This window comes from Rana temporaria, chromosome 7 (assembly GCF_905171775.1).
Source record: "Rana temporaria chromosome 7, aRanTem1.1, whole genome shotgun sequence".
NCBI lineage: Eukaryota > Metazoa > Chordata > Amphibia > Anura > Ranidae > Rana > Rana temporaria.
In genome coordinates, this window is record NC_053495.1 from 212,237,489 (window position 1) to 212,258,880 (window position 21,392).

General features: G+C 51.6%; 2 protein-coding genes across 4 annotated transcripts in view; both read left to right on the forward strand.

Moving 5' to 3' along the window:
• The window catches only part of AKR1A1 (aldo-keto reductase family 1 member A1), a 51,389-nt gene extending 34,892 nt beyond the window's left edge, over window positions 1–16,497 (forward strand). For all 3 annotated transcript variants that reach the window (XM_040360972.1, XM_040360973.1, XM_040360974.1), the window contains 4 exons: window positions 2,922–3,121; window positions 8,696–8,768; window positions 10,842–10,928; window positions 16,290–16,497. In XM_040360972.1, the coding sequence (XP_040216906.1) occupies window positions 2,922–3,121; window positions 8,696–8,768; window positions 10,842–10,928; window positions 16,290–16,355 (426 nt within the window). In that variant the 3' untranslated portion in view covers window positions 16,356–16,497. The remainder of the gene's footprint in view (window positions 1–2,921; window positions 3,122–8,695; window positions 8,769–10,841; window positions 10,929–16,289) is intronic.
• Window positions 16,498–16,602: 105 nt separating this feature from the next.
• Window positions 16,603–21,392, forward strand: part of LOC120946275 (nuclear autoantigenic sperm protein) — a 26,247-nt gene continuing 21,457 nt past the window's right edge. The window contains exon 1 of the mRNA XM_040361103.1: window positions 16,603–16,632. Within this exon, the coding sequence (XP_040217037.1) occupies window positions 16,603–16,632 (30 nt within the window). The remainder of the gene's footprint in view (window positions 16,633–21,392) is intronic.

The window sequence follows — 21,392 nt, forward strand, 5'->3', positions numbered from 1 at the left end:
ACCACTTAAGACCCGGACCTTTAGGCAGCTAAAGGACCCGGCCAGGTTTTGCGATTCGGCGCTGCGTCGCTTTAACTGACAATTGCGCGGTCGTGCGACGTGGCTCCCAAACAAAATTGGCGTCCTTTTTTCCCCACAAATAGAGATTTCTTTTGGTGGTATTTGATCACCTCTGCGGTTTTTTATTTTTTGCGCTATAAACAAAAATAGAGCGACAATTTTGAAAAAAATGCAATATTTTTTACTTTTTGCTATAATAAATATCCCCCAAAAACATATATAAAAATATATTTTTTTCCTCAGTTTAGGCCGATACGTATTCTTCTACCTATTTTTGGTAATAAGCGTTTATCGATTTGGTTTGCGCAAAATGTATAGCGTTTACAAAATAGGGGATAGTTTTATTGCATTTTTATTAATTTTTTTTGTGACCGCGACATTATGGCGGAAACTTCAGACAATTTTGACAAATTTTTGGGACCATTGTCATTTTCACAGCAAAAAATGCATTTAAAATGCACTGATTACTGTGAAAATGACAATTGCAGTTTGGGAGTTAACCACAAGGGGTTATGTGTGACCTCATCTGTGTTTCTAACTGTAGGGGGGTGTGGCTGTAGGTGTGATGTCATTGATTGTGATTCCCTGAACACACGATCAATGACAACGCCACAGTGAAGAACGGGGAAGCTGTGTTTACACTCCCCTCTCCCCGTTCTTCAGCTCCGGGGACCGATCGCGGGACTCCAGCGGCGATCGGGTCCGCGGGTCCCGCAGTCACGGAGCTTCGGACCGGGTCACGGGCGCGCGCCCGCGACCCACGGCTGGGCACTAGTACAGGACGTACCTGTACGTGCTTGTGCCCAGCCGTGCCATTCTGCTGACGTAAATGTGCAGGAGGCGGTCCTTAAGTGGTTAAAGCGGAGTTCCGCCAACCATTTTTTTTATTTTTTTTTTAAAGTCGGCGGCTACAAATACTTCAGCTGCTGACTTTTAATATTCGGACACTTACCTGTCCAGGGCGCCCGCGATGTCGGCACCCGAAGCCGATCTCTCCCTCGGCTCTCAGGTGCTGCCACCGCCATCTTCGGTAAGGGAATCAGGAAGTGATATGCCTTGCAGCTTAATTTCCTGGTTCCCTACTGCGCATGCGCGATACACCGCGGCGCGATCCCACTGGTCCCTGCTGTCTTCTGGGACCTGTGTGTCTCCCAGAAGACAGTGGGGGCGGAGAAGGCACCGTACGTGACATAGATACCCACGATTGGCTCGGGTATCTATGCCCGGAAGTGGGAGCAGAATACCTGGGATACCACCGCATATGGTAACGCCCCCCCCCCCCCGGAGCACAGTCGGGACATCAAAGCCCTGGACTTGCCCCCCCATCTAGGAAGCGGGCGTGCAGCGTGTGCGGCAGCTTCCTTCCTCCTCCTGTGGTGTGGATCAAGGCGGCTTTCATCATAAATCCCCCCCTTCTCTTTGGCACACAATAGGATCACCTGACCATTCAGCCAATCAGGAAACGGGTATCAGACCCGCGCTTCTTGATTGGCGGAGAGGCAATTCAGTGTTAGGCCCCTTTCACACGGGGCGGATCAGTAATGATCCGCCCCGTGAACCTCCGCTTGCTCAGCAGGGATCGCTCCGTTGATCCCCGCTGAGCCGGCGGATGACAGGGCGGTCCCCGCACACTGTGCAGGGACCGCCCTGTCTTTTCTCCGCTCTCCCCTATGGGGGGACCGTCTGTCCGTGTTCACCCGATCCGATCCGCCAGACGGATGGAAAAGTAGGTTTTTCCTCCGTCACACTTTGGCGGGTCGGATGTCAGCGGGCGTGTCACTGCTGACATTGGCGGCTCCATAGAGGAGCACGGAGCGCCCGTTCAGGTCCACAAAAAAAAAACTGGCAGGCGGACCTGAACGGGCCGCCCGTGTGAAAGAGCCCGTAGGAAAGCAAATTAATATTCGCTTTTCTAACACCCTCGGGTGGGATCTTGGTGCAAAGCTCTGCGCCACGCGTCCACCCCATTTTGAAGCCTATTGGAGCCTTTGGCTCTAATCGGGTGCTTCAAAAATACATCCCCGCCGCTGTAATTCATGCGCCCGGCGACCTGAAAAGGGTCCGGACGCATGAATAGGGGGTGGCCACGGCAGCCGTGGTGGATAGATCTATGCTATTCATGCTCGTATAGATGGTGGCGTGGATAGAGGGGGCGGCGCCCGTGCGCCCTTAATGAATGGGGTGCCCCGGCCTCACGTACTTGTAACTCTCTCTTGGGGACACCGGTGGCTTCTCTTTCTGAAATCCACAACCAGCTCCTTTGTCCTCCACGCTCCGAGTGCTCGATGTCTTCTCCTGTCCCCTTCCCGTCCTCTGCTATGATTGGACGCCTGATCACAGTGCCTGTCGCTTCAGCCAATCGGGTGACAGGTAACCAGACCCAAGCACCTGATTGGCTGAGAGGCGGGTCAGTGTTAGGAAAGCGATTTATTCGCTTCCCTAACACAACACCGTGTGAACAGCTCTAATCGGGCACTTCCAAAAAACACCCCCGCCGCTGTAATTAAGATGCCCGCCGCCCGCCAAGGGGCCGGACCCCTGAATAGGGGGCAACAGCGGCGACAATAGATAGATTCACGCATTGCATGAATCTATCTATGGTGATAGAGAGGTGACAAGAGGGGCGGTGCTCCTGCGCCTTCTATGGACGCACCGCCACTGAGTGACGCTGGGTGACCTTCAACCTAGAAGACTGAGGACATCTTGTGGGGAAAAAGAGGTACTGTAGAGGACATTGAAGGTGAGTTATTTTTTATTTTTAACTTCCATGGGGAAACCTGAAAAGTTACCTGGAGTCAGGTTTTAAATAAAGTTGAGGGAGGCGGAGATATTAAAGAGCGTTTTACCTTTCTGGGTTGTAGGTGGAGTGTCACCCGTACCTGGCTCAGAACGAGCTCATCGCTCACTGTCGGGCCAACGGACTGGTCATTACAGGCTACAGCCCTCTGGGATCTCCGGACCGCAGCTGGAGGAAACCGGAAGACCCGGTCCTGCTGGAGGAGCCCAGTATCCTGGAGATGGCTAAGAAATACGGCAAATCCGAAGCCCAGATTCTTCTCAGGTATTTGTAGAACCTCAGCAGCCTGACTGGTAGATACACTCCTGATAACAATGTACTCAACACTTTTCATCCACAGCTTCTGTCAGGCCTCGTACACACGACAGAGTTTCTCGGCAGAATTCACCGAGAAACTCGGTCAAAACCCGGATTCTGCCGAGAAACTCTGTCGTCTGTACACTTTTGGCTCGATGGAGCCGCCGAGGAGCTCGTCGAGAAAATAGAGAACATGTTCTCTATTTTCTCGTTGTTCTATGGGAGAAGGCGTCCCGCCGAGCTCCTCGGCGGCTTCATCCCAGAACTCGACGAGGAACTCGACGTGCTTGGCACGTCGAGTTCCTCGGCCGTGTGTACGGGGCCTCAGTGTCCAGTGGGGGGAACAGCAGAGGCCGGCCTTACAGCAACCAATCAGAAACCAGTACTTAAAGCGGTGGTTCCCCCTTAAAAACAACTTTTTTTTATTCCACTGCCCCCCCACATTCCATCACGATTAAGGCACATATTTTTTTTTTCCTGCTGTACATACCTTACTACAGCATATTCACCCGTGCATCCGGGTTGCGAGTCCCGCGGGAGTGGGCGTTCCTCACATGCTGTTGATTGACGTTTTGCCCAAAAACGAGCTCTCCCCCCGTCGCGTAAGCTGCGTCACGGTTGGCGAAAGGAGCCGAACGGCGATGCGCATGCGCAGTATAGCGCCGACTCGCCGTTCGGCTCCTTTCGCCAACCATGACGCAGCTTACGCGACGGGGGGAGAGCTCGTTTTTGGGCAAAACGTCAATCAACAGCATGTGAGGAATGCCCACTCCCGCGGGACTCGCAACCCGGATGCACGGGTGAATATGCTGTAGTAAGGTATGTACAGCAGGAAAAAAAAAATAATAGCCTTAATCGTGATGGAATTTGGGGGGGCAGTGGAATAAAAAAAAGTTGTTTTTAAGGGGGAACCACCGCTTTAATGGCTGGGGGGGGGGCAGATAATTGGATAACTGGTTGTTCGACTTTTGCCTCATGCCCAACTGCCCCCCCCCCCCCCCAGGGGATCTCTATAAAAAATCTGAAAGTAGTGAAAGTTTGGAGTTTATTTCCAGCTAGATTTATAATTCTAGAATGATTCACTTGCATTGTGAGAGAAGAATCGTTCAGACCCATTTACACCACAGTGCACATACCACGCGCATGCAAGTGTGAGGTTTGACATGTGCTGCATTGTTTACACACATTGCAGGGCTTTATTTAAAAAAAATATATATATATTTTCCCTAAAACCTCCTTATTAACCACCTACCCCCCGGACCATATTACTGGTCAAAGACCAGAGCACTTTTTGTGATTCGGCACTGCGTCGCTTTAACTGACAATTGCGCGGTCGTGCGACGTGGCTCCCAAACAAAATTGGCGTCCTTTTTGCCCCACAAATAGAGCTTTCTTTTGGTGGTATTTGATCACCTCTGCGGTTTTTAGTTTTTGCACTATAAACAAAAATAGAGCGACAATTTTGAAAAAAAAAAAAAATATATATTTTTGATTTAATAAATATCCTAAAAAATATATAAAACATTTTTTCCCCCTCAGTTTAGGCCGATAAGTATTCTTCTACATATTTTTCGTAAAAAAAAAAATCGCAATAAGCGTTTATTGATTGGTTTGCGCAAAAGTTATAGGGGCAGATCCACAAAGATCTGCCCCGGCGCATCGTATCTGAGATACGCTACGCCGCCGTACCTGGCTTTGGTTCGAATCCATAAAGATATTGCGCCATAAGTTACGGCGGCGTAGTGTATCTCGTAAGGGCGCAGAATTCAAATTGGGCGGGTAGGGCTGGCGTGTTTCATTTAAATGAAGCGCGTCCCCACGCCGAACGAACTGCGCATGCGCCGTCCCTAAATTTCCCGCTGTGCATTGCGCTAAATGACGTCGCAAGGACGTCATTGGTTTTGACCTGGACGTAAATTACGTCCATCCCGATTCACGAACGACTTACGAAAAAAAAAAAAAAAATTCAATTGAAACAACGGCCATACTTAACATGGCAAGTCTAACTATACGCCGCAAAACAGCAGCTTTAACTATACACCGGAAAAAGTCGACTACAGACGACGTAAGAGAATGCGACGGCCGCGCGTACGTTCGTGGATCGTCGGAAATGGCTAATTTGCATACTCAACGCGGAAAACGACGAGAACTCCACCCAGCGGACGCCAAAGTATTGCATCTAAGATCCGAAGGTGTACGAAGCCAAACGCCTGTCGTATCTTATCCAGATGCCGTCGTATCTTGGTTTGAGGATTCAAACTAAAGATACGACGCAGGAAATTTGAAAGTACGCCGGCGTATCAGTAGATACGCCGGCGTACTCGCTCTGTGGATCTGCCCCATAGTGTTTACAAAATAGGGGGTATTTTTATGGCATTTTTATTTTTTACTAGTAATGGCGGCGATCAGCGATTTTTATTTTTTTCCGATACTGCGACATTATGGTGGACACTTCGGACACTTTAGGCTCGGGCAGGCTGTATGGAGCCCACAATGGCTAATGGCAGCGCTGCATCTTTCCTTGCATGTGGTGCCTGCATCAGTTTTTTATTTTTTCAGACTTTTTCCTCTGGTGATCCTGCCAGTAACACACGTCCTGTCCTAGGAGGAGGAGCATTGTCACCCTAGGGAAGGACTACAGAACGCCTCTCCTTTCCCACCTCTCTCCTCTTCCTCTCCCTCTCCTTTCCCACCTCTCTCCTCTCCCTCTCCTTTCCCACCTCTCTCCTCTTCCTCTCCCTCTCCTTTCCCACCTCTCTCCTCTCCCACCTTTCTCTCCTTTACTACCTCTCTCCTCTCCTATTTTATTTTTTAAATTTATTTATTGCAATTTTTTTTTCTTCTTTTTAATCAGCCCTGTTGGGGGGGCTTTGGTGAGATATCAGGGGTGTTAACAGACCTCTGACATCTCCCCTCTGAGACAGGGAAAGGGACTAGGGACACATATTCCCCAGTCCCTTTCTCAGCAGCATCAGCTGCGCTGAAAATGAATGGAGAGAAGACAGCGGCTTCTCTTCATTCATAAACTGAAACATTTGTAAACACAGGTTACGATGTTTCAGTTATGTGAATAGACAGTCAGTGATCACTGACTCTGTCCATTCGGAACAGTAAGGAGCCGGATTTACCGGCTCCTACCCCGCTCTCCGTCCTGACAGTTCCAGGGGGTGGAGGAGGAGCACAGAGGGAGAGAGAAACACGGAGGGGGACACGGAGGGAGAAGGAAACACGGAGGGGGACACGGAGGGAGAAGGAAACACAGAGGGGGACACGGAGGGAGAAGGAAACACGGAGGGGGACACGAAGGGAGAAGAAAACATGGAGGGAGAAGGAAACAGGGAGGGGGACACGGAGGGAGAAGGAAACACGGAGGGGGACACGGAGGGAGAAGGAAACACAGAGGGGGACACGGAGGGAGAAGGAAACACTGAGGGGGACACTGAGGGAGAAGGAAACACGGAGGGGGACATGGAGGGAGAAGGAAACATGGAGGGGGACACGGAGGGAGAAGGAAACACAGAGGGGGACACGGAGGGAGAAGGAAACACTGAGGGGGACACGGAGGGAGAAGGAAACACGGAGGGGGACACGGAGGGAGAAGGAAACACGGAGGGGGACACGGAGGGAGAAGGAAACACGGAGGGGGACACGGAGGGAGAAGGAAACACGGAGGGGGACACGGAGGGAGAAGGAAACACGGAGGGGGACACGGAGGGAGAAGGAAACACGGAGAGGGACACGGAGGGAGAAGGAAACACGGAGGGGGACACGGAGGGAGAAGGAAACACGGAGGGGGACACGGAGGGAGAAGGAAACACGGAGGGGGACACGGAGGGAGAAGGAAACACGGAGAGGGACACGGAGGGAGAAGGAAACACGGAGGGGGACACGGAGGGAGAAGGAAACACGGAGGGGGACACGGAGGGAGAAGGAAACATGGAGGGGGACACGGAGGGAGAAGGAAACACGGAGGGGGACACGGAGGGAGAAGGAAACACGGAGGGGGACACGGAGGGAGAAGGAAACACGGAGAGGGACACGGAGGGAGAAGGAAACACGGAGGGGGACACGGAGGGAGAAGGAAACACGGAGGGGGACACGGAGGGAGAAGGAAACACGGAGAGGGACACGGAGGGAGAAGGAAACACGGAGAGGGACACGGAGGGAGAAGGAAACACGGAGGGGGACACGGAGGGAGAAGGAAACACGGAGGGGGACACGGAGGGAGAAGGAAACACGGAGGGGGACACGGAGGGAGAAGGAAACACGGAGGGGGACACGGAGGGAGAAGGAAACACGGAGGGGGACACGGAGGGAGAAGGAAACACGGAGGGGGACACGGAGGGAGAAGGAAACACGGAGGGGGACACGGAGGGAGAAGGAAACACTGAGGGGGACACGGAGGGAGAAGGAAACACGGAGGGGGGCACGGAGGGAGAAGGAAACACGGAGGGGGACACGGAGGGAGAAGGAAACACGGAGGGGGACACGGAGGGAGAAGGAAACACAGAGGGGGACACGGAGGGAGAAGGAAACACGGAGGGGGACACGGAGGGAGAAGGAAACACCGAGGGGGACACGGAGGGAGAAGGAAACACCGAGGGGGACACGGAGGGAGAAGGAAACACCGAGGGGGACACGGAGGGAGAAGGAAACACCGAGGGGGACACGGAGGGAGAAGGAAACACCGAGGGGGACACGGAGGGAGAAGGAAACACCGAGGGGGACACGGAGGGAGAAGGAAACACCGAGGGGGACACGGAGGGAGAAGGAAACATGGAGGGGAACACGGAGGGAGAAGGAAACTTTGAGGGGGACATGGAGGGAGAAGGAAACACGGAGGGGGACACGGAGGGAGAAGGAAACACGGAGGGGGACACGGAGGGAGAAGGAAACACGGAGGGGGACACAGAGGGAGAAGGAAACACGGAGGGGGACACGGAGGGAGAAGGAAACACCGAGGGGAACACGGAGGGAGAAGGAAACACTGAGGGGGACACGGAGGGAGAAGGAAACACCGGGGGGGACACGGAGGGAGAAGGAAACACTAAGGGGGACACGGACTGATCACCTCTGACTGTACAAGTACTCGGGCAAATGCTTGGTATCGGTCCCGATACCGATACTAGTACTAGTATCGGGACAACCCTAATAATTTTCATCCTAAAAGAAACGCACAATAAAACGCGTGTCACTTTGCGGCGCCAATATTAATCGCACCCAAAAGGGGGCAAGCGAAGCGTGAAGCTCTGTGGTGAACTGCTCTGGTGGACGTAGAACAATTCTGTCCAAATAAATAGGCCGCCCTACGCACGGAGCGTGAAAACTTGTGACAAAAAAAGTGCGCTCACGAGACGCTATGTGTGAGCCCAGCCTTGATGATGATCCACGCTGGGCGCGTTGTGCGCCATAAATATATTTAAAAAAAAAAAAAAATGCTACAGATTCACTTTAAATGCATGAAATTTTATATTTTGTTTCCACATAGAACGATATCATTGGTCACTCGGGATCCACTAAACATTTTGTATCTTTTTCCAGGTGGCAGGTGCAGCGGAAAGTGGTCACTATTCCGAAAAGTGTCACCCCCTCCAGGATCCTCCAGAACCTGCAGGTAACACGGCGGGACAGATACCATACCCAACCAATGTCGCTGTGCAGAGTGCGGGGCGTACCCAACCAATGTCGCCTCCTCTTCCTCTCCTTTCCCACCTCTCTCCTCTTCCTCTCCCTCTCCTTTCCCACCTCTCTCCTCTCCCTCTTCCTCTCCCACCTCTCTCCTCTTCCTCTCCTTTCCCACCTCTCTCCTCTTCCTCTCCCACCTCTCTCCTCTTCCTCTCCCTCTCCTTTCCCACCTCTCTCCTCTCCCTCTTCCTCTCCCACCTCTCTCCTCTTTCTCTCCCACCTCTCTCCTCTTCCTCTCCTTTCCCACCTCTCTCCTCTTCCTCTCCTTTCCCACCTCTCTCCTCTTCCTCTCTTTTCCCACCTCTCTCCTCTTCCTCTCTTTTCCCACCTCTCTCCTCTTCCTCTCCTACCTCTCTCCTCTTCCTCTCCCTCTCCTCTCCCACCTCTCTCCTCTTCCTCTCTCCTCTTCCTCTCCCTCTCCTTACCCACCTCTCTCCTCTTCCTCTCCTACCTCTCTCCTCTTCCTCTCCCTCTCCTCTCCCACCTCTCTCCTCTTCCTCTCCTCTCCCATCTCTCTCCTCTTCCTCTCCTACCTCTCTCCTCTTCCTCTCCCTCTCCTTACCCACCTCTCTCCTCTTCCTCTCCTACCTCTCTCCTCTTCCTCTCCCTCTCCTTTCCCACCTCTCTCCTCTCCCTCTCCTTTCTCACCTCTCTCCTCTTCCTCTCCTCTCCCACCTCTCTCCTCTTCCTCTCCCACCTCTCTCCTCTCCTACCTCTCTCCTCTTCCTCTCCCACCTCTCTCCTCTTCCTCTCCCACCTCTCTCCTCTTCCTCTCCCACCTCTCTCCTCTCCCTCTCCTTTCCCACCTCTCTCCTACCTCTCTCCTCTTCCTCTCCTACCTCTCTCCTCTTCCTCTCCCTCTCCTTACCCACCTCTCTCCTCTCCCTCTCCTTTCCCACCTCTCTCCTCTTCCTCTCCTTTCCCACCTCTCTCCCCTCTTCTCCTGGGGGGGGGGGTTAAAAACACCAAAGTCCGGCTAAAACTAGGGAAGCTTTACAACTCCCGCCCCAGTGTGTGAAAGTAGCCTTGAAGTGCAGAAGTGCAGGTTTAGCCAAAACTCTTTGGCCCGGATTCAGAGAGGTCGGCGCATCTTTAGATAGGTGTAACGTATCTCATATGCGCTACGCCGACGTAACATAGAGAGGCAAGCTGAGTATTCACAAAGCACTCGCTCCCATATTTACGCCGGCGTAACGTTCAAAGTAGCAAGGCAGTGGGTGTGTTGTATTACAATGAAGCGTGACCCCATGTAAATGCATGGCCGGACGAATGGCGCATGCGCGCGCATGCTCAGAATCACGTCTAATTTACTCCCTAAGATACGCCGGCTCCATTCATGCGACGTGAACGTAACCTACGCCCAGCCCCATTCACGTACCACTTATGTAAACAACATAAAATATGACGCTGTTCCCGCGCCCATACCTTAACATGACTTACCCTTGCTTTATGAGGGGTAAACTTACGCCGGACCTTACGCCTTACGTAAACCGCTTATCTTACTGCAACGGGCGCAAGTACGTTCGTGAATCGGCGTATCTCGAGTCATTTACATATTCAATGCCTAAATCAACGGAAGCGCCCCTAGCGGCCAGCGTAAATATGCGCCCAAGATACGACGGCGTAGGAGACTTACGTCAGTCGTATCTTGCCAAAATTCAGGCGTATCTGGTTTTCTGAATACGCGTATAGATACGACGGCGCACATTTTGACGGCGTATCTGGAGATCCGTCTTCGTAAGTCCTTTCTGAATCCGGGCCTTTGTTTTTATTTTTATCTTTTTTTTTTTTGTGCCTGTGTGCAGTTTGGTAGATTTTGCTTCACTTCCTGTTCAGGAGATGGAACAGGAAGTTAAAAGAAATTTTATATAAATATTCATTTTGTATTTATAAAAAAAAAAAAAAATCATCGGTTCGTGAATTAGAAAAATAGTAAATGGACGACTCGCCTTTCAGAGGTGGTTGTGGAATTGTTGATGGAAAGTTTCTCCTTTTCTATCAGGTGTTTGATTTCTGTCTGACGGAGGAGGAGATGAAGGAGATCGGAGGTCTGAACAGAGGATGGAGATACATCGTCCCATTAAATACGGTGAGATACAAATCTCATACATTCACACATTTCCATACATTCTGTAATAAAAAAGAGAAATGAAAGCTGAACACCTTGTGTGTGACAGGTGCACTTTAAAGTAAAACTCTCGCTGTGTCTAATTCTCTTCTAAAAGCTGAGTTTGATTTAAAGGCCGAAATCCACCAAAACGTTTGTTTGCCGGGGAGATTTCACCTCATTTCCTGTTGTGAGAATATAAACCCCTCCCCCTCTGGGTGGTCTCTGTACATTGCAGGGAATAAACCCCTCCCCCAGAGAATAAACCCCTCCCCCTCTGGATGATCTCTGTACATTGCAGGGAATAAACCCCTCCCCTCTGGGTGATCTCTGTACATTGCGGGGAATAAACCCCTCCCCCTCTGGATGATCTCTGTACATTGCGGGGAATAAACCCCTCCCCCTCTGGGTGATCTCTGTACATTGCGGGGAATAAACCCCTCCCCCTCTGGGTGGTCTCTGTACATTGCAGGGAATAAACCCCTCCCCCTCTGGGTGATCTCTGTACATTGCGGGGAATAAACCCCTCCCCCTCTGGATGATCTCTGTACATTGCTGGGAATAAACCCCTCCCCCAGGGAATAAACCCCTCCCCCTCTGGGTGGTCTCTGTACATTGCAGGGAATAAACCCCTCCCCCAGGGAATAAACCCCTCCCCCAGTGAATAAACCCCTCCCCCTCTGGGTGATCTCTGTACATTGCAGGGAATAAACCCCTCCCCCAGGGAATAAACCCCTCCCCCTCTGGGTGGTCTCTGTACATTGCGGGGAATAAACCCCTCCCCCTCTGGGTGGTCTCTGTACATTGCACGGAATAAACCCCTCCCCCAGGGAATAAACCCCTCCCCCTCTGGGTGGTCTCTGTACATTGCGGGGAATAAACCCCTCCCCCTCTGGGTGGTCTCTGTACATTGCGGGGAATAAACCCCTCCCCCTCTGGGTGGTCTCTGTACATTGCACGGAATAAACCCCTCCCCCAGGGAATAAACCCCTCCCCTCTGGGTGATCTCTGTACATTGCAGGGAATAAACCCCTCCCCCAGGGAATAAACCCCTCCCCCTCTGGGTGATCTCTGTACATTGCGGGGAATAAACCCCTCCCCCTCTGGGTGATCTCTGTACATTGCGGGAATAAACCCCTCCCCCTCTGGGTGATCTCTGTACATTGCAGGGAATAAACCCCTCCCCCATGGAATAAACCCCTCCCCCATGGAATAAGCCCCTCTCCCTCTGGGTGATCTCTGTACATTGGGGGGAATAAACCCCTCCCCCTCTGGGTGATCTCTGTACATTGCGGGAATAAACCCCTCCCCCAGGGAATAAACCCCTCCCCCTCTGGGTGATCTCTGTACATTGCAGGGAATAAACCCCTCTCCCAGGGAATAAACCCCTCCCCCAGGGAATAAACCCCTCCCCCTCTGGGTGATCTCTGTACATTGCGGGAATAAACCCCTCCCCCAGGGAATAAACCCCTCCCCCTCTGGGTGATCTCTGTACATTGCGGGAATAAACCCCTCCCCCAGTGAATAAACCCCCCCCCCCCTCTGGGTGATCTCTGTACATTGCAGGGAATAAACCCCTCCCCCATGGAATAAACCCCTCCCCCTCTGGGTGATCTCTGTACATTGCAGGGAATAAACCCCTCCCCCAGGGAATAAACCCCTCCCCCTCTGGGTGGTCTCTGTACATTGCAGGGAATAAACTCCTCCCCCTCTGGGGGGGAATAAACCCCTCCCCCTCTGGGTGGTCTCTGTACATTGCAGGGAATAAACCCCTCCCCCAGGGAATAAACCCCTCCCCCTCTGGGTGATCTCTGTACATTGCGGGGAATAAACCCCTCCCCCAGGGAATAAACCCCTCCCCCTCTGGGTGATCTCTGTACATTGCGGGGAATAAACCCCTCCCCCTCTGGGTGATCTCTGTACATTGCGGGGAATAAACCCCTCCCCCAGGGAATAAACCCCTCCCCCTCTGGGTGGTCTCTGTACATTGCAGGGAATAAACCCCTCCCCCAGGGAATAAACCCCTCCCCTCTGGGTGATCTCTGTACATTGCGGGGAATAACCCCCCCCCCCAGGGAATAAACCCCTCCCCCTCTGGGTGATCTCTGTACATTGCAGGGAATAAACCCCTCCCCCAGGGAATAAACCCCTCCCCCTCTGGGTGATCTCTGTACATTGCAGGGAATAAACCCCTCCCCCAGGGAATAAACCCCTCCCCCTCTGGGTGATCTCTGTACATTGCAGGGAATAAACCCCTCCCCCTCTGGGTGATCTCTGTACATTGCAGGGAATAAACCCCTCCCCTAGGGAATAAACCCCTCCCCCCTCTGGGTGATCTCTGTACATTGCAGGGAATAAACCCCTCCCCTAGGGAATAAACCCCTCCCCCTCTGGGTGATCTCTGTACATTGCAGGGAATAAACCCCTCCCCCTCTGGGTGATCTCTGTACATTGCGGGGAATAAACCCCTCCCCCAGGGAATAAACCCCTCCCCCTCTGGGTGGTCTCTGTACATTGCAGGGAATAAACCCCTCCCCCAGGGAATAAACCCTCCCCCTCTGGGTGGTCTCTGTACATTGCATACAATTCCTCCCTTTTTGTGTTTCTCTGGAGGTGATGAACTAAAACTGGGGAGTGAGAAATCTGGTGCAACCCTGCAGAGGAGCCAATCGGCTTCCAGGTTAGGTCGCAGACATGCCCTAAATGTCGGGGGCGGGGCTGCTTTGGGGCACAAAATACCCTTTTTCTCCTGTAGGTGGCAGTATAACCCTTTGGTTTCTTATTATCCATAATGTGGTGACATGAGAACGTCCCTTACAGGGGCCGACTGACAACTCATGGGGCCCCCCGGGGCAATAGGAGATTATGGGGCCCCCGGGCAATAGGAGATCTTGGGGCCCCCGGGCAATAGGGGATTTTGGGGCCCCCGGGCAATAGGAGATTATGGGGCCCCCGGGCAATAGGAGATTATGGGGCCCCCGGGCAATAGGGGATTATGGGGTCACTAAGTATACACACAAACACATACAGTATACACACACACGCACACAATATACACACACAATATACACACACAGTATACACACACAGTATACACACAGTATACACACACATACACACAGTATACACACACATACACACAGTATACACACACAATATACACACACAGTATACACACACGCATACAGTATACATACATACACACACAGACACACAATATACACACACACACAGTATACAGACACACAATATACACACACGCATACAGTATACATACACACACAGACACACAATATACACACACAGACACACAATATACACACACAGTATACACACACGTATACATACACATACAGTATACATACAGACACACACAGACACACAATATACACACACGCATACAGTATACATACACATACGGTATACATACATACACACACAGACACACAATATACACACATACAGTATACATACACAAACAGTATACATACATACACACACAGACACACAATATACACACACGCATAAAATATACATACACAAACAGTATACATACACACAATATACACACACGCATACAGTATACATACACAAACAGTATACATACACACACAGACACACAATATACACACACGCATAAAATATACATACACAAACAGTATACATACACAGACACACAATATACACACACGCATACAGTATACATACATACACACACACACACAGACACACAATATACACACACACATACAGTATACATACATACACAAACACACAATATACACACACATACAGTATACACACAGACACACAATATACACACACATACAGTATACATATACAGTATACACACACCGAAAAGGTACTGGAGAGGCGGGGCAGCTATAGGCCCGGATTCAGAAAGGCCGGCGTTATTTTGTGCGGGCGTAGTGTATCTCAGATACACCGCTGTAACCTAGTGAGGCAGGTTCTGTGTTCAGAAAGAACCTGCGCCCTAAGTTACGGCGCCGTAGCGTATGAGGGCCGGCGTAAGCCCGCCTAATTCAAAATAGGAAGATGTGGGCGTGTTTTATGATAATTCAGTGGGACCCCATGTAAATTACGTTTTTTACGAACGGCGCATGCGCCGTCCGTGGACGTATCCCAGTGCGCATGCTCCAAATTACGCCGCAAAGCCTCATTGGTTTCGACGTGAATGTAACTTGCGCAAAGCTCTATTCGCGAACGACTTACGCAAACGACGCAAAATTCGACGCTGGCCCGACGTCCATACTTAACATTGGCTACGCCTCATATAGCTGGGGTAACTTTACGCCGGAAAAAGCCTAACGTAAACGCCGTAAAAAAATGCGCCGGCGGACGTACGTTTCTGAATCGGCGTATCTAGCTCATTTGCATATTTTACATGTAAATCTCCGGAAGCGCCACCTAGCGGCCAGCGTAAATATGCAACTAAGATACGACGGCGTAAGAGACTTACGTCAGTCGTATCTTAGCCAAATTTCGGCGTATCTTTCTGAATACAGAAAAAAGATACGCCGGCGCATGCTAGAATTTACGCGGCGTATCAATCGATACGCCAACGTAAATTGTTTCAGAATCCGGGCCACAATTCTTTTTTTTTTTTTAACACTGATTTTTCCTTACTGTCTCTGGTTTTACTGAGCCTGGCCTAGTGGCATGGGGCCCTCTAGTGGCATGGGACCCTCTAGTGGCATGGGACCCCCTAGTGGCATGGGGCCCTCTAGTGGCATGGGGCCCTCTAGTGGCATGGGACCCCATAGTGGCATGGGACCCTCTAGTGGCATGGGGCCCTCTAGTGGCATGGGACCCCATAGTGGCATGGGACCCTCTAGTGGCATGGGGCCCTCTAGTGGCATGGGACCCTCTAGTGGCATGGGACCCTCTAGTGGCATGGGACCCCCTAGTGGCATGGGGCCCTCTAGTGGCATGGGACCCCCTAGTGGCATGGGACCCTCTAGTGGCATGGGGCCCTCTAGTGGCATGGGGCCCTCTAGTGGCATGGGACCCTCTAGTGGCATGGGGCCCTCTAGTGGCATGGGACCCTCTAGTGGCATGGGGCCCCCTAGTGGCATGGGGCCCTCTAGTGGCATGGGACCCCCTAGTGGCATGGGGCCCTCTAGTGGCATGGGGCCCTCTAGTGGCATGGGACCCCCTAGTGGCATGGGGCCCTCTAGTGGCATGGGACCCTCTAGTGGCATGGGACCCCCTAGTGGCATGGGGCCCCCTAGTGGCATGGGGCCCTTGGGCAGTGCCCGGGTGCTCAAATGGTCAGTCCGCCCCTGGTCCCTTATTAACATCTGTTCTGTGTTTTTTTTTTAGGTGGACGGAAAGTCGGTTCCCAGAGACGCCACTCACCCCATGTACCCGTTCAACGATCCCTACTAATCCCAACTGGGAGGAGTCACCCCGCCCCCCCCGTGCCTTCCACACTCCCAGAAGCCTTTGCTGTTTCTGTATTTCACCTTTGTGCCTATTACAGCTTTGTCCTCCTCCGGATGGTGCAATAAATAGAGAATCTTTGTAGACCGTCAGACTCGTGTCTTTTATTGTTCTCACAAATCGGTGACCATGCTGGCCCCTCCCACCAGCCGGGATCTGCCTGCATGGCATACAGAAGCGCAGAGACTCGGTGATGACATCACAGTGTGGAATAACAGGAAAGGTTGGTGGAGGGGAGGAGGAGGAGGGGAAACTTCACTTCTAATAAAAGTTATCCTCTGATGACACAAGGACACAGGAAATCCTCGGACTGCGAGGAAAATTCCTTCCAGAAACGCGCTTGTAATCCAAAGCGCTTGTATATCAAAGCAAATTTCCCCATAAGAAATAATGGAAACTCTGATGATTCGTTTCAGAAACATGCTTGTAATCCAAAGCGCTTGTATATCAAAGCAAATTTCCCCATAAGAAATAATGGAAACTCAGACGATTCGTTTCAGAAACACGCTTGTAATCCAAAGCGCTTGTATATCAAAGCAAATTTCCCCATAAAAAATAATGGAGACTCAGATGATTCGTTTCAGAAACATGCTTGTAATCCAAAGCGCTTGTATATCAAAGCAAATTTCCCCATAAGAAATAATGGAGACTCAGATGATTCGTTTCAGAAACATGCTTGTAATCCAAAGCGCTTGTATATCAAAGCAAATTTCCCCATAAGAAATAATGGAAACTCAGATGATTCGTTTCAGAAACATGCTTGTAATCCAAAGCGCTTGTATATCAAAACATTTTTGTTACAGGGTATAAAAGAGAAGAGAGGCTCCGCCTCTAAGTGTAGCAATAAGTTGCTAAATGTTGTCCCTTCATTACATGTAACCATATTGCTACACTTAGAGGAGGAGCCTCTCTTCTCTTTTATACTCAGTGGGGTAGATTCAGGTAGCTTTGCGCAGTTTTTACGGAGGCGCAGGGCACCGTTTTTGCCCTGCGCCCCCGCAAATTATCTGTGCTGCCCTTGATTCACGGAGCAGTAGCTCCGTAAATTGTGCGGGCGCTCCGGCAAAATGCCCGGCGTAAGCGCGTGCAATTTAAATGATCCCGTAGGGGGGCGGGAATCATTTAAATTAGGCGCGTTCCCGTGCCGAGCGTAGGGCGCATGCTCCGTCTGGAAACTTTCCCGACGTGCATTGCGGCAAATGACGTCGCAAGGACGTCATTTGCTTCAAAGTGAACGTGAATGGCGTCCAGCGCCATTCACGATTCACTTATGCAAACTACGTAAATTTCAAATTTCGCGACGCGGGAACGCCGGGTATACGTAGCATTGGCTGCCCCTGCTTTTAGCATGTGCAGCCTTACGCGAAACCCGACGTACGCAAACGACGTAAACTGCATAAGCAGGGCTCGCGTAACGTTGTGAATCAGCGTTAGTGTGCAATTTGCATACTCTACGCTGACCACAACGGGAACGCCAACTAGCGGCCATCGCAAGAATGCAGCCTAAGATATGAGGGCATAAGAGCCTTATACCGCGCAGATCTTAGGCTGCAGTCGGCGTAACGAGGTTCCTGAATCAGGAGCATTCGTAACGCCGGCGCAAGTAAGCAATTGCGTCTGTGTAACTATGGTTACACAGGCGCAATTGCTTCTTGAATCTGGGCCAGTTGTGACATGACGCTGCTCTTATACACAGGGCTGTCTTAATGAGGGGGCACACCTGGGCACTGCCCAAGGGCCCCAGCTGCTTGGGACGCCCCTGCACTTCCCCCAAAAGTGGTCCTTGAGCCCACGCTGCCCCGAAATTGGGGGCCCCATGATGGCAGTGAGAGTGATAGATACACAGGGGGGGCAGTCTGCCTCCTACCTACTTACCTGCACTGTCATCATTGTAGGGGCCCCAGAGCATTACTTTGCCCGGGGGCCCATGATGCTATAAGACGGCCCTGATTATATCAAGACATCGCTTGTATATCAGGGAAAAATGTATTACAACATTTTACTTGTCTTGCAAAACGCTCTCAGACCAAGTTACTCTCAATCCACTGCTAAGCTCTGATAAGCTGCACTGATGGGCACTGATAGGCTGCATGGATGGGCTCTGATAAATGGCACTGATAGGCTGTACAGATGGGCACTGATAAGCGGCACTAATAGGCTCTGGTACGCAGCACTAATGGGCACTGATGGGCTCTGATAAGCGGCACTGATGGGCTCTGATAAGCGGCACTGATAGGCTCTAATGAGCTGCACTGATGGGCTCTGATAAGTGGCACTGATAGGCTCTAATGAGCTGCACTGATGGGAACTGATAAGGGGCACTAATGAGCTCTGATAAGTGGCACTGATGGGCACAGATAAGGGGCACCTAAAAGCGGCACTGATAGGCACTAATAAGCGGCACCGATAAATGACACTGATGGGTGTTGATTAGCGGCACTGATAGGCTGCACTAGTGGGCTCTGATAAGTGGCACTGATAGGCTGCACTAGTGGGCTCTGATAAGTGGCACTGATAAGCTGCACTAAGCGGGACTGATGAGCTCCACTGATGGGCACTGATAGGTGCCACTGATAAGCTCTGATAAGCTGCACTAATGGGCACTAACAAGCGGCACTGATGGGCACTGATAAGTGGCACTGATAGGCAGAACTAATAGGCTCTTATAAGCGGCACTGATGGGCTCTGATAAGTGGCACTGATAAGAGGAACTGATGGGCTCTGATAAGCAGCACTGATGGGCTCTGATAAGCGGCACTGATGGGCTCTGACAAGCGACACTGATGGGCACTGATAAGCGGCACTAATGGGCACTAATGGGCTCTGATAAGAGGCACTGATGGGCTCTGATAAGCAGCACTGATGGGCACGGATAAGCGGCACTGATAAGCAGGACTGATGGGCTCTGATAAGTGGCACAGATGGGCTCTGATAGGCTGCATGGATGGGCTCTGATAAATGGCACTGATAGGCTGCACAGATAGGCTATGATAAGTGGCACTGATGGGCACAGATAAGGGGCACCTAAAAGCGGCACGATAAATGGCACTGATGGGTGTTGATTAGCGGCACTGATAGGCTGCACTAGTGGGCTCTGATAAGCGGCACTAATAAGCTGCACTAAGCGGCACTGATGGGCTCTGATAAGCAGCACTGATAAGCGGCACTAATAGGCTCTGATAAGCGGCACTGATGGGCTCTGATAAGCGGCACTGATGGGCACTGATAAGCGGCTCTGATGGGCTCTAATAAGCTGCACTGATAAGGGGCACTGATGGGCACTGATAAGCGGCACTGATGGGCACAGATAAGCGGCACTGATAAGCAGGACTTATGGGCTCTAATAAGTGGGACTGATGGGCTCTGATAAGTGGCACTGATAAGCACTGATAAGCGGCGCTAATAGGCTCTGGTAAGCGGCACTAATGGGCAATGATGGGCTCTGATGAGCAGCACTGATGGGCTCTGATAAGCTGCACTGATAGGCTGCACTGATGGGCTCTGAAAAGCGGCACTGATGGACTCTGATAAGCTCTGATACGCTGCTCTGATGGGCACTGATAAGCAGCATGGATGGGCTCTGATAAATGGCACTGATAGGCTGCACAGATGGGCTATGATAAGTGGCACTAATAGGCTCTGGTACGCAGCACTAATGGGCACTGATAAGCAGCACTGATAAGCGGCACTGATGGGCTCTGGTAAGCGGCACTGATAAGCAGCACTGATAAGCGGCACTGATGGGCTCTGGTAAGCGGCACTGATAAGCGGCAGTGATAGGCTGCACTGATAGGCTCTGATAAGCGGCACTGATGGGCTCTGATAAGCTGCACTGATAGGCGCCACTGATGGGCTCTGATAAGCGCCACTGATGGGCACTGATAAGCGGCACTGATATGCGCCACTGATAAGCTGCACTGATGGGCTCTGATAAGTGGCACTGGTGGGCTCTGATAAGCGGCACTGATGGGCTACGATTGGCTGCACTCGTGGGCTCTGATAAGTGGCACTAATAGGCTCTGATAAGCAGCACTGATGGGCTGCACTGATGGGCTCTTATATGGGCACTGAAAAGTGGCAATGATGGGCTCTGATAAGCGACAATGATAGGCTGCACTGATAAGCTGCACTGTTGGGCACTGATGGGCTGCACTGATAAGTGGCACTGATGGGCTCTGATATCAGCGACACTGATAGGCTGCACTAATGGGCACTGATAAGCAGCACTGATGGGCTCTGATAAGTGGCACTGATGGGCTGCATTGATAAGCGGCACTGATGGGCTCTGATAAGCGGCACTGATGGGCTCTGATAAGCGGCACTGATTGGGGGGGTCGATATTTAGGGGGGTTTGTTGTTCTCTGGGGTTGGTGTTTTTGGTATTTGGCGGGGGTTGGTATTGGGTGGTCTGTATTCGGAGGGTTTATTGTTGGAGGTTGGTATTCGGGGGGGGGGGGGGGTTGCCGTTTGGTATTGGGGGGGGGTGGTGTTTGGTGTTCATTGTTGGGGGGTTGTGATTTGGGGCGGTTGGTGTCCGAGGGTATTTGGTGAGGGGTTGGTGTTCGGGGGTATTGGGGGGGGGTTGTTTTTTTTTGGGGGTTGGTATTTGGTGTTGGGGGGTATTTGGTATTGGGGGTATGGGAGGGGGGTTGGTTTTATGGGGGGGGGGATTTGGTGTTCGGGGGTATTGGGGGGTGGGTTGGTATTTGGTATTGGGGGTGTTTGGTGTTCGGGGGTATTTGGTGAGGGGTTGGTTTTTTTGGGGGGGGGTTGGTATTTGGGGGGGGGGGTTGGTATTTGGTGTTCGGGGGTATTGGGGGGGGTTGTTTTTTTTTGGGGGTTGGTATTTGGTGTTGGGGGGTATTTGGTATTGGGGGTATGGGAGGGGGGTTGGTTTTTTTTGGGGGGGTTGGTATTTGGTGTTCGGGGGTATTTGGTGAGGGGTTGGTGTTTGGGGGTATTGGGGGGGGGGGGTTGGTATTG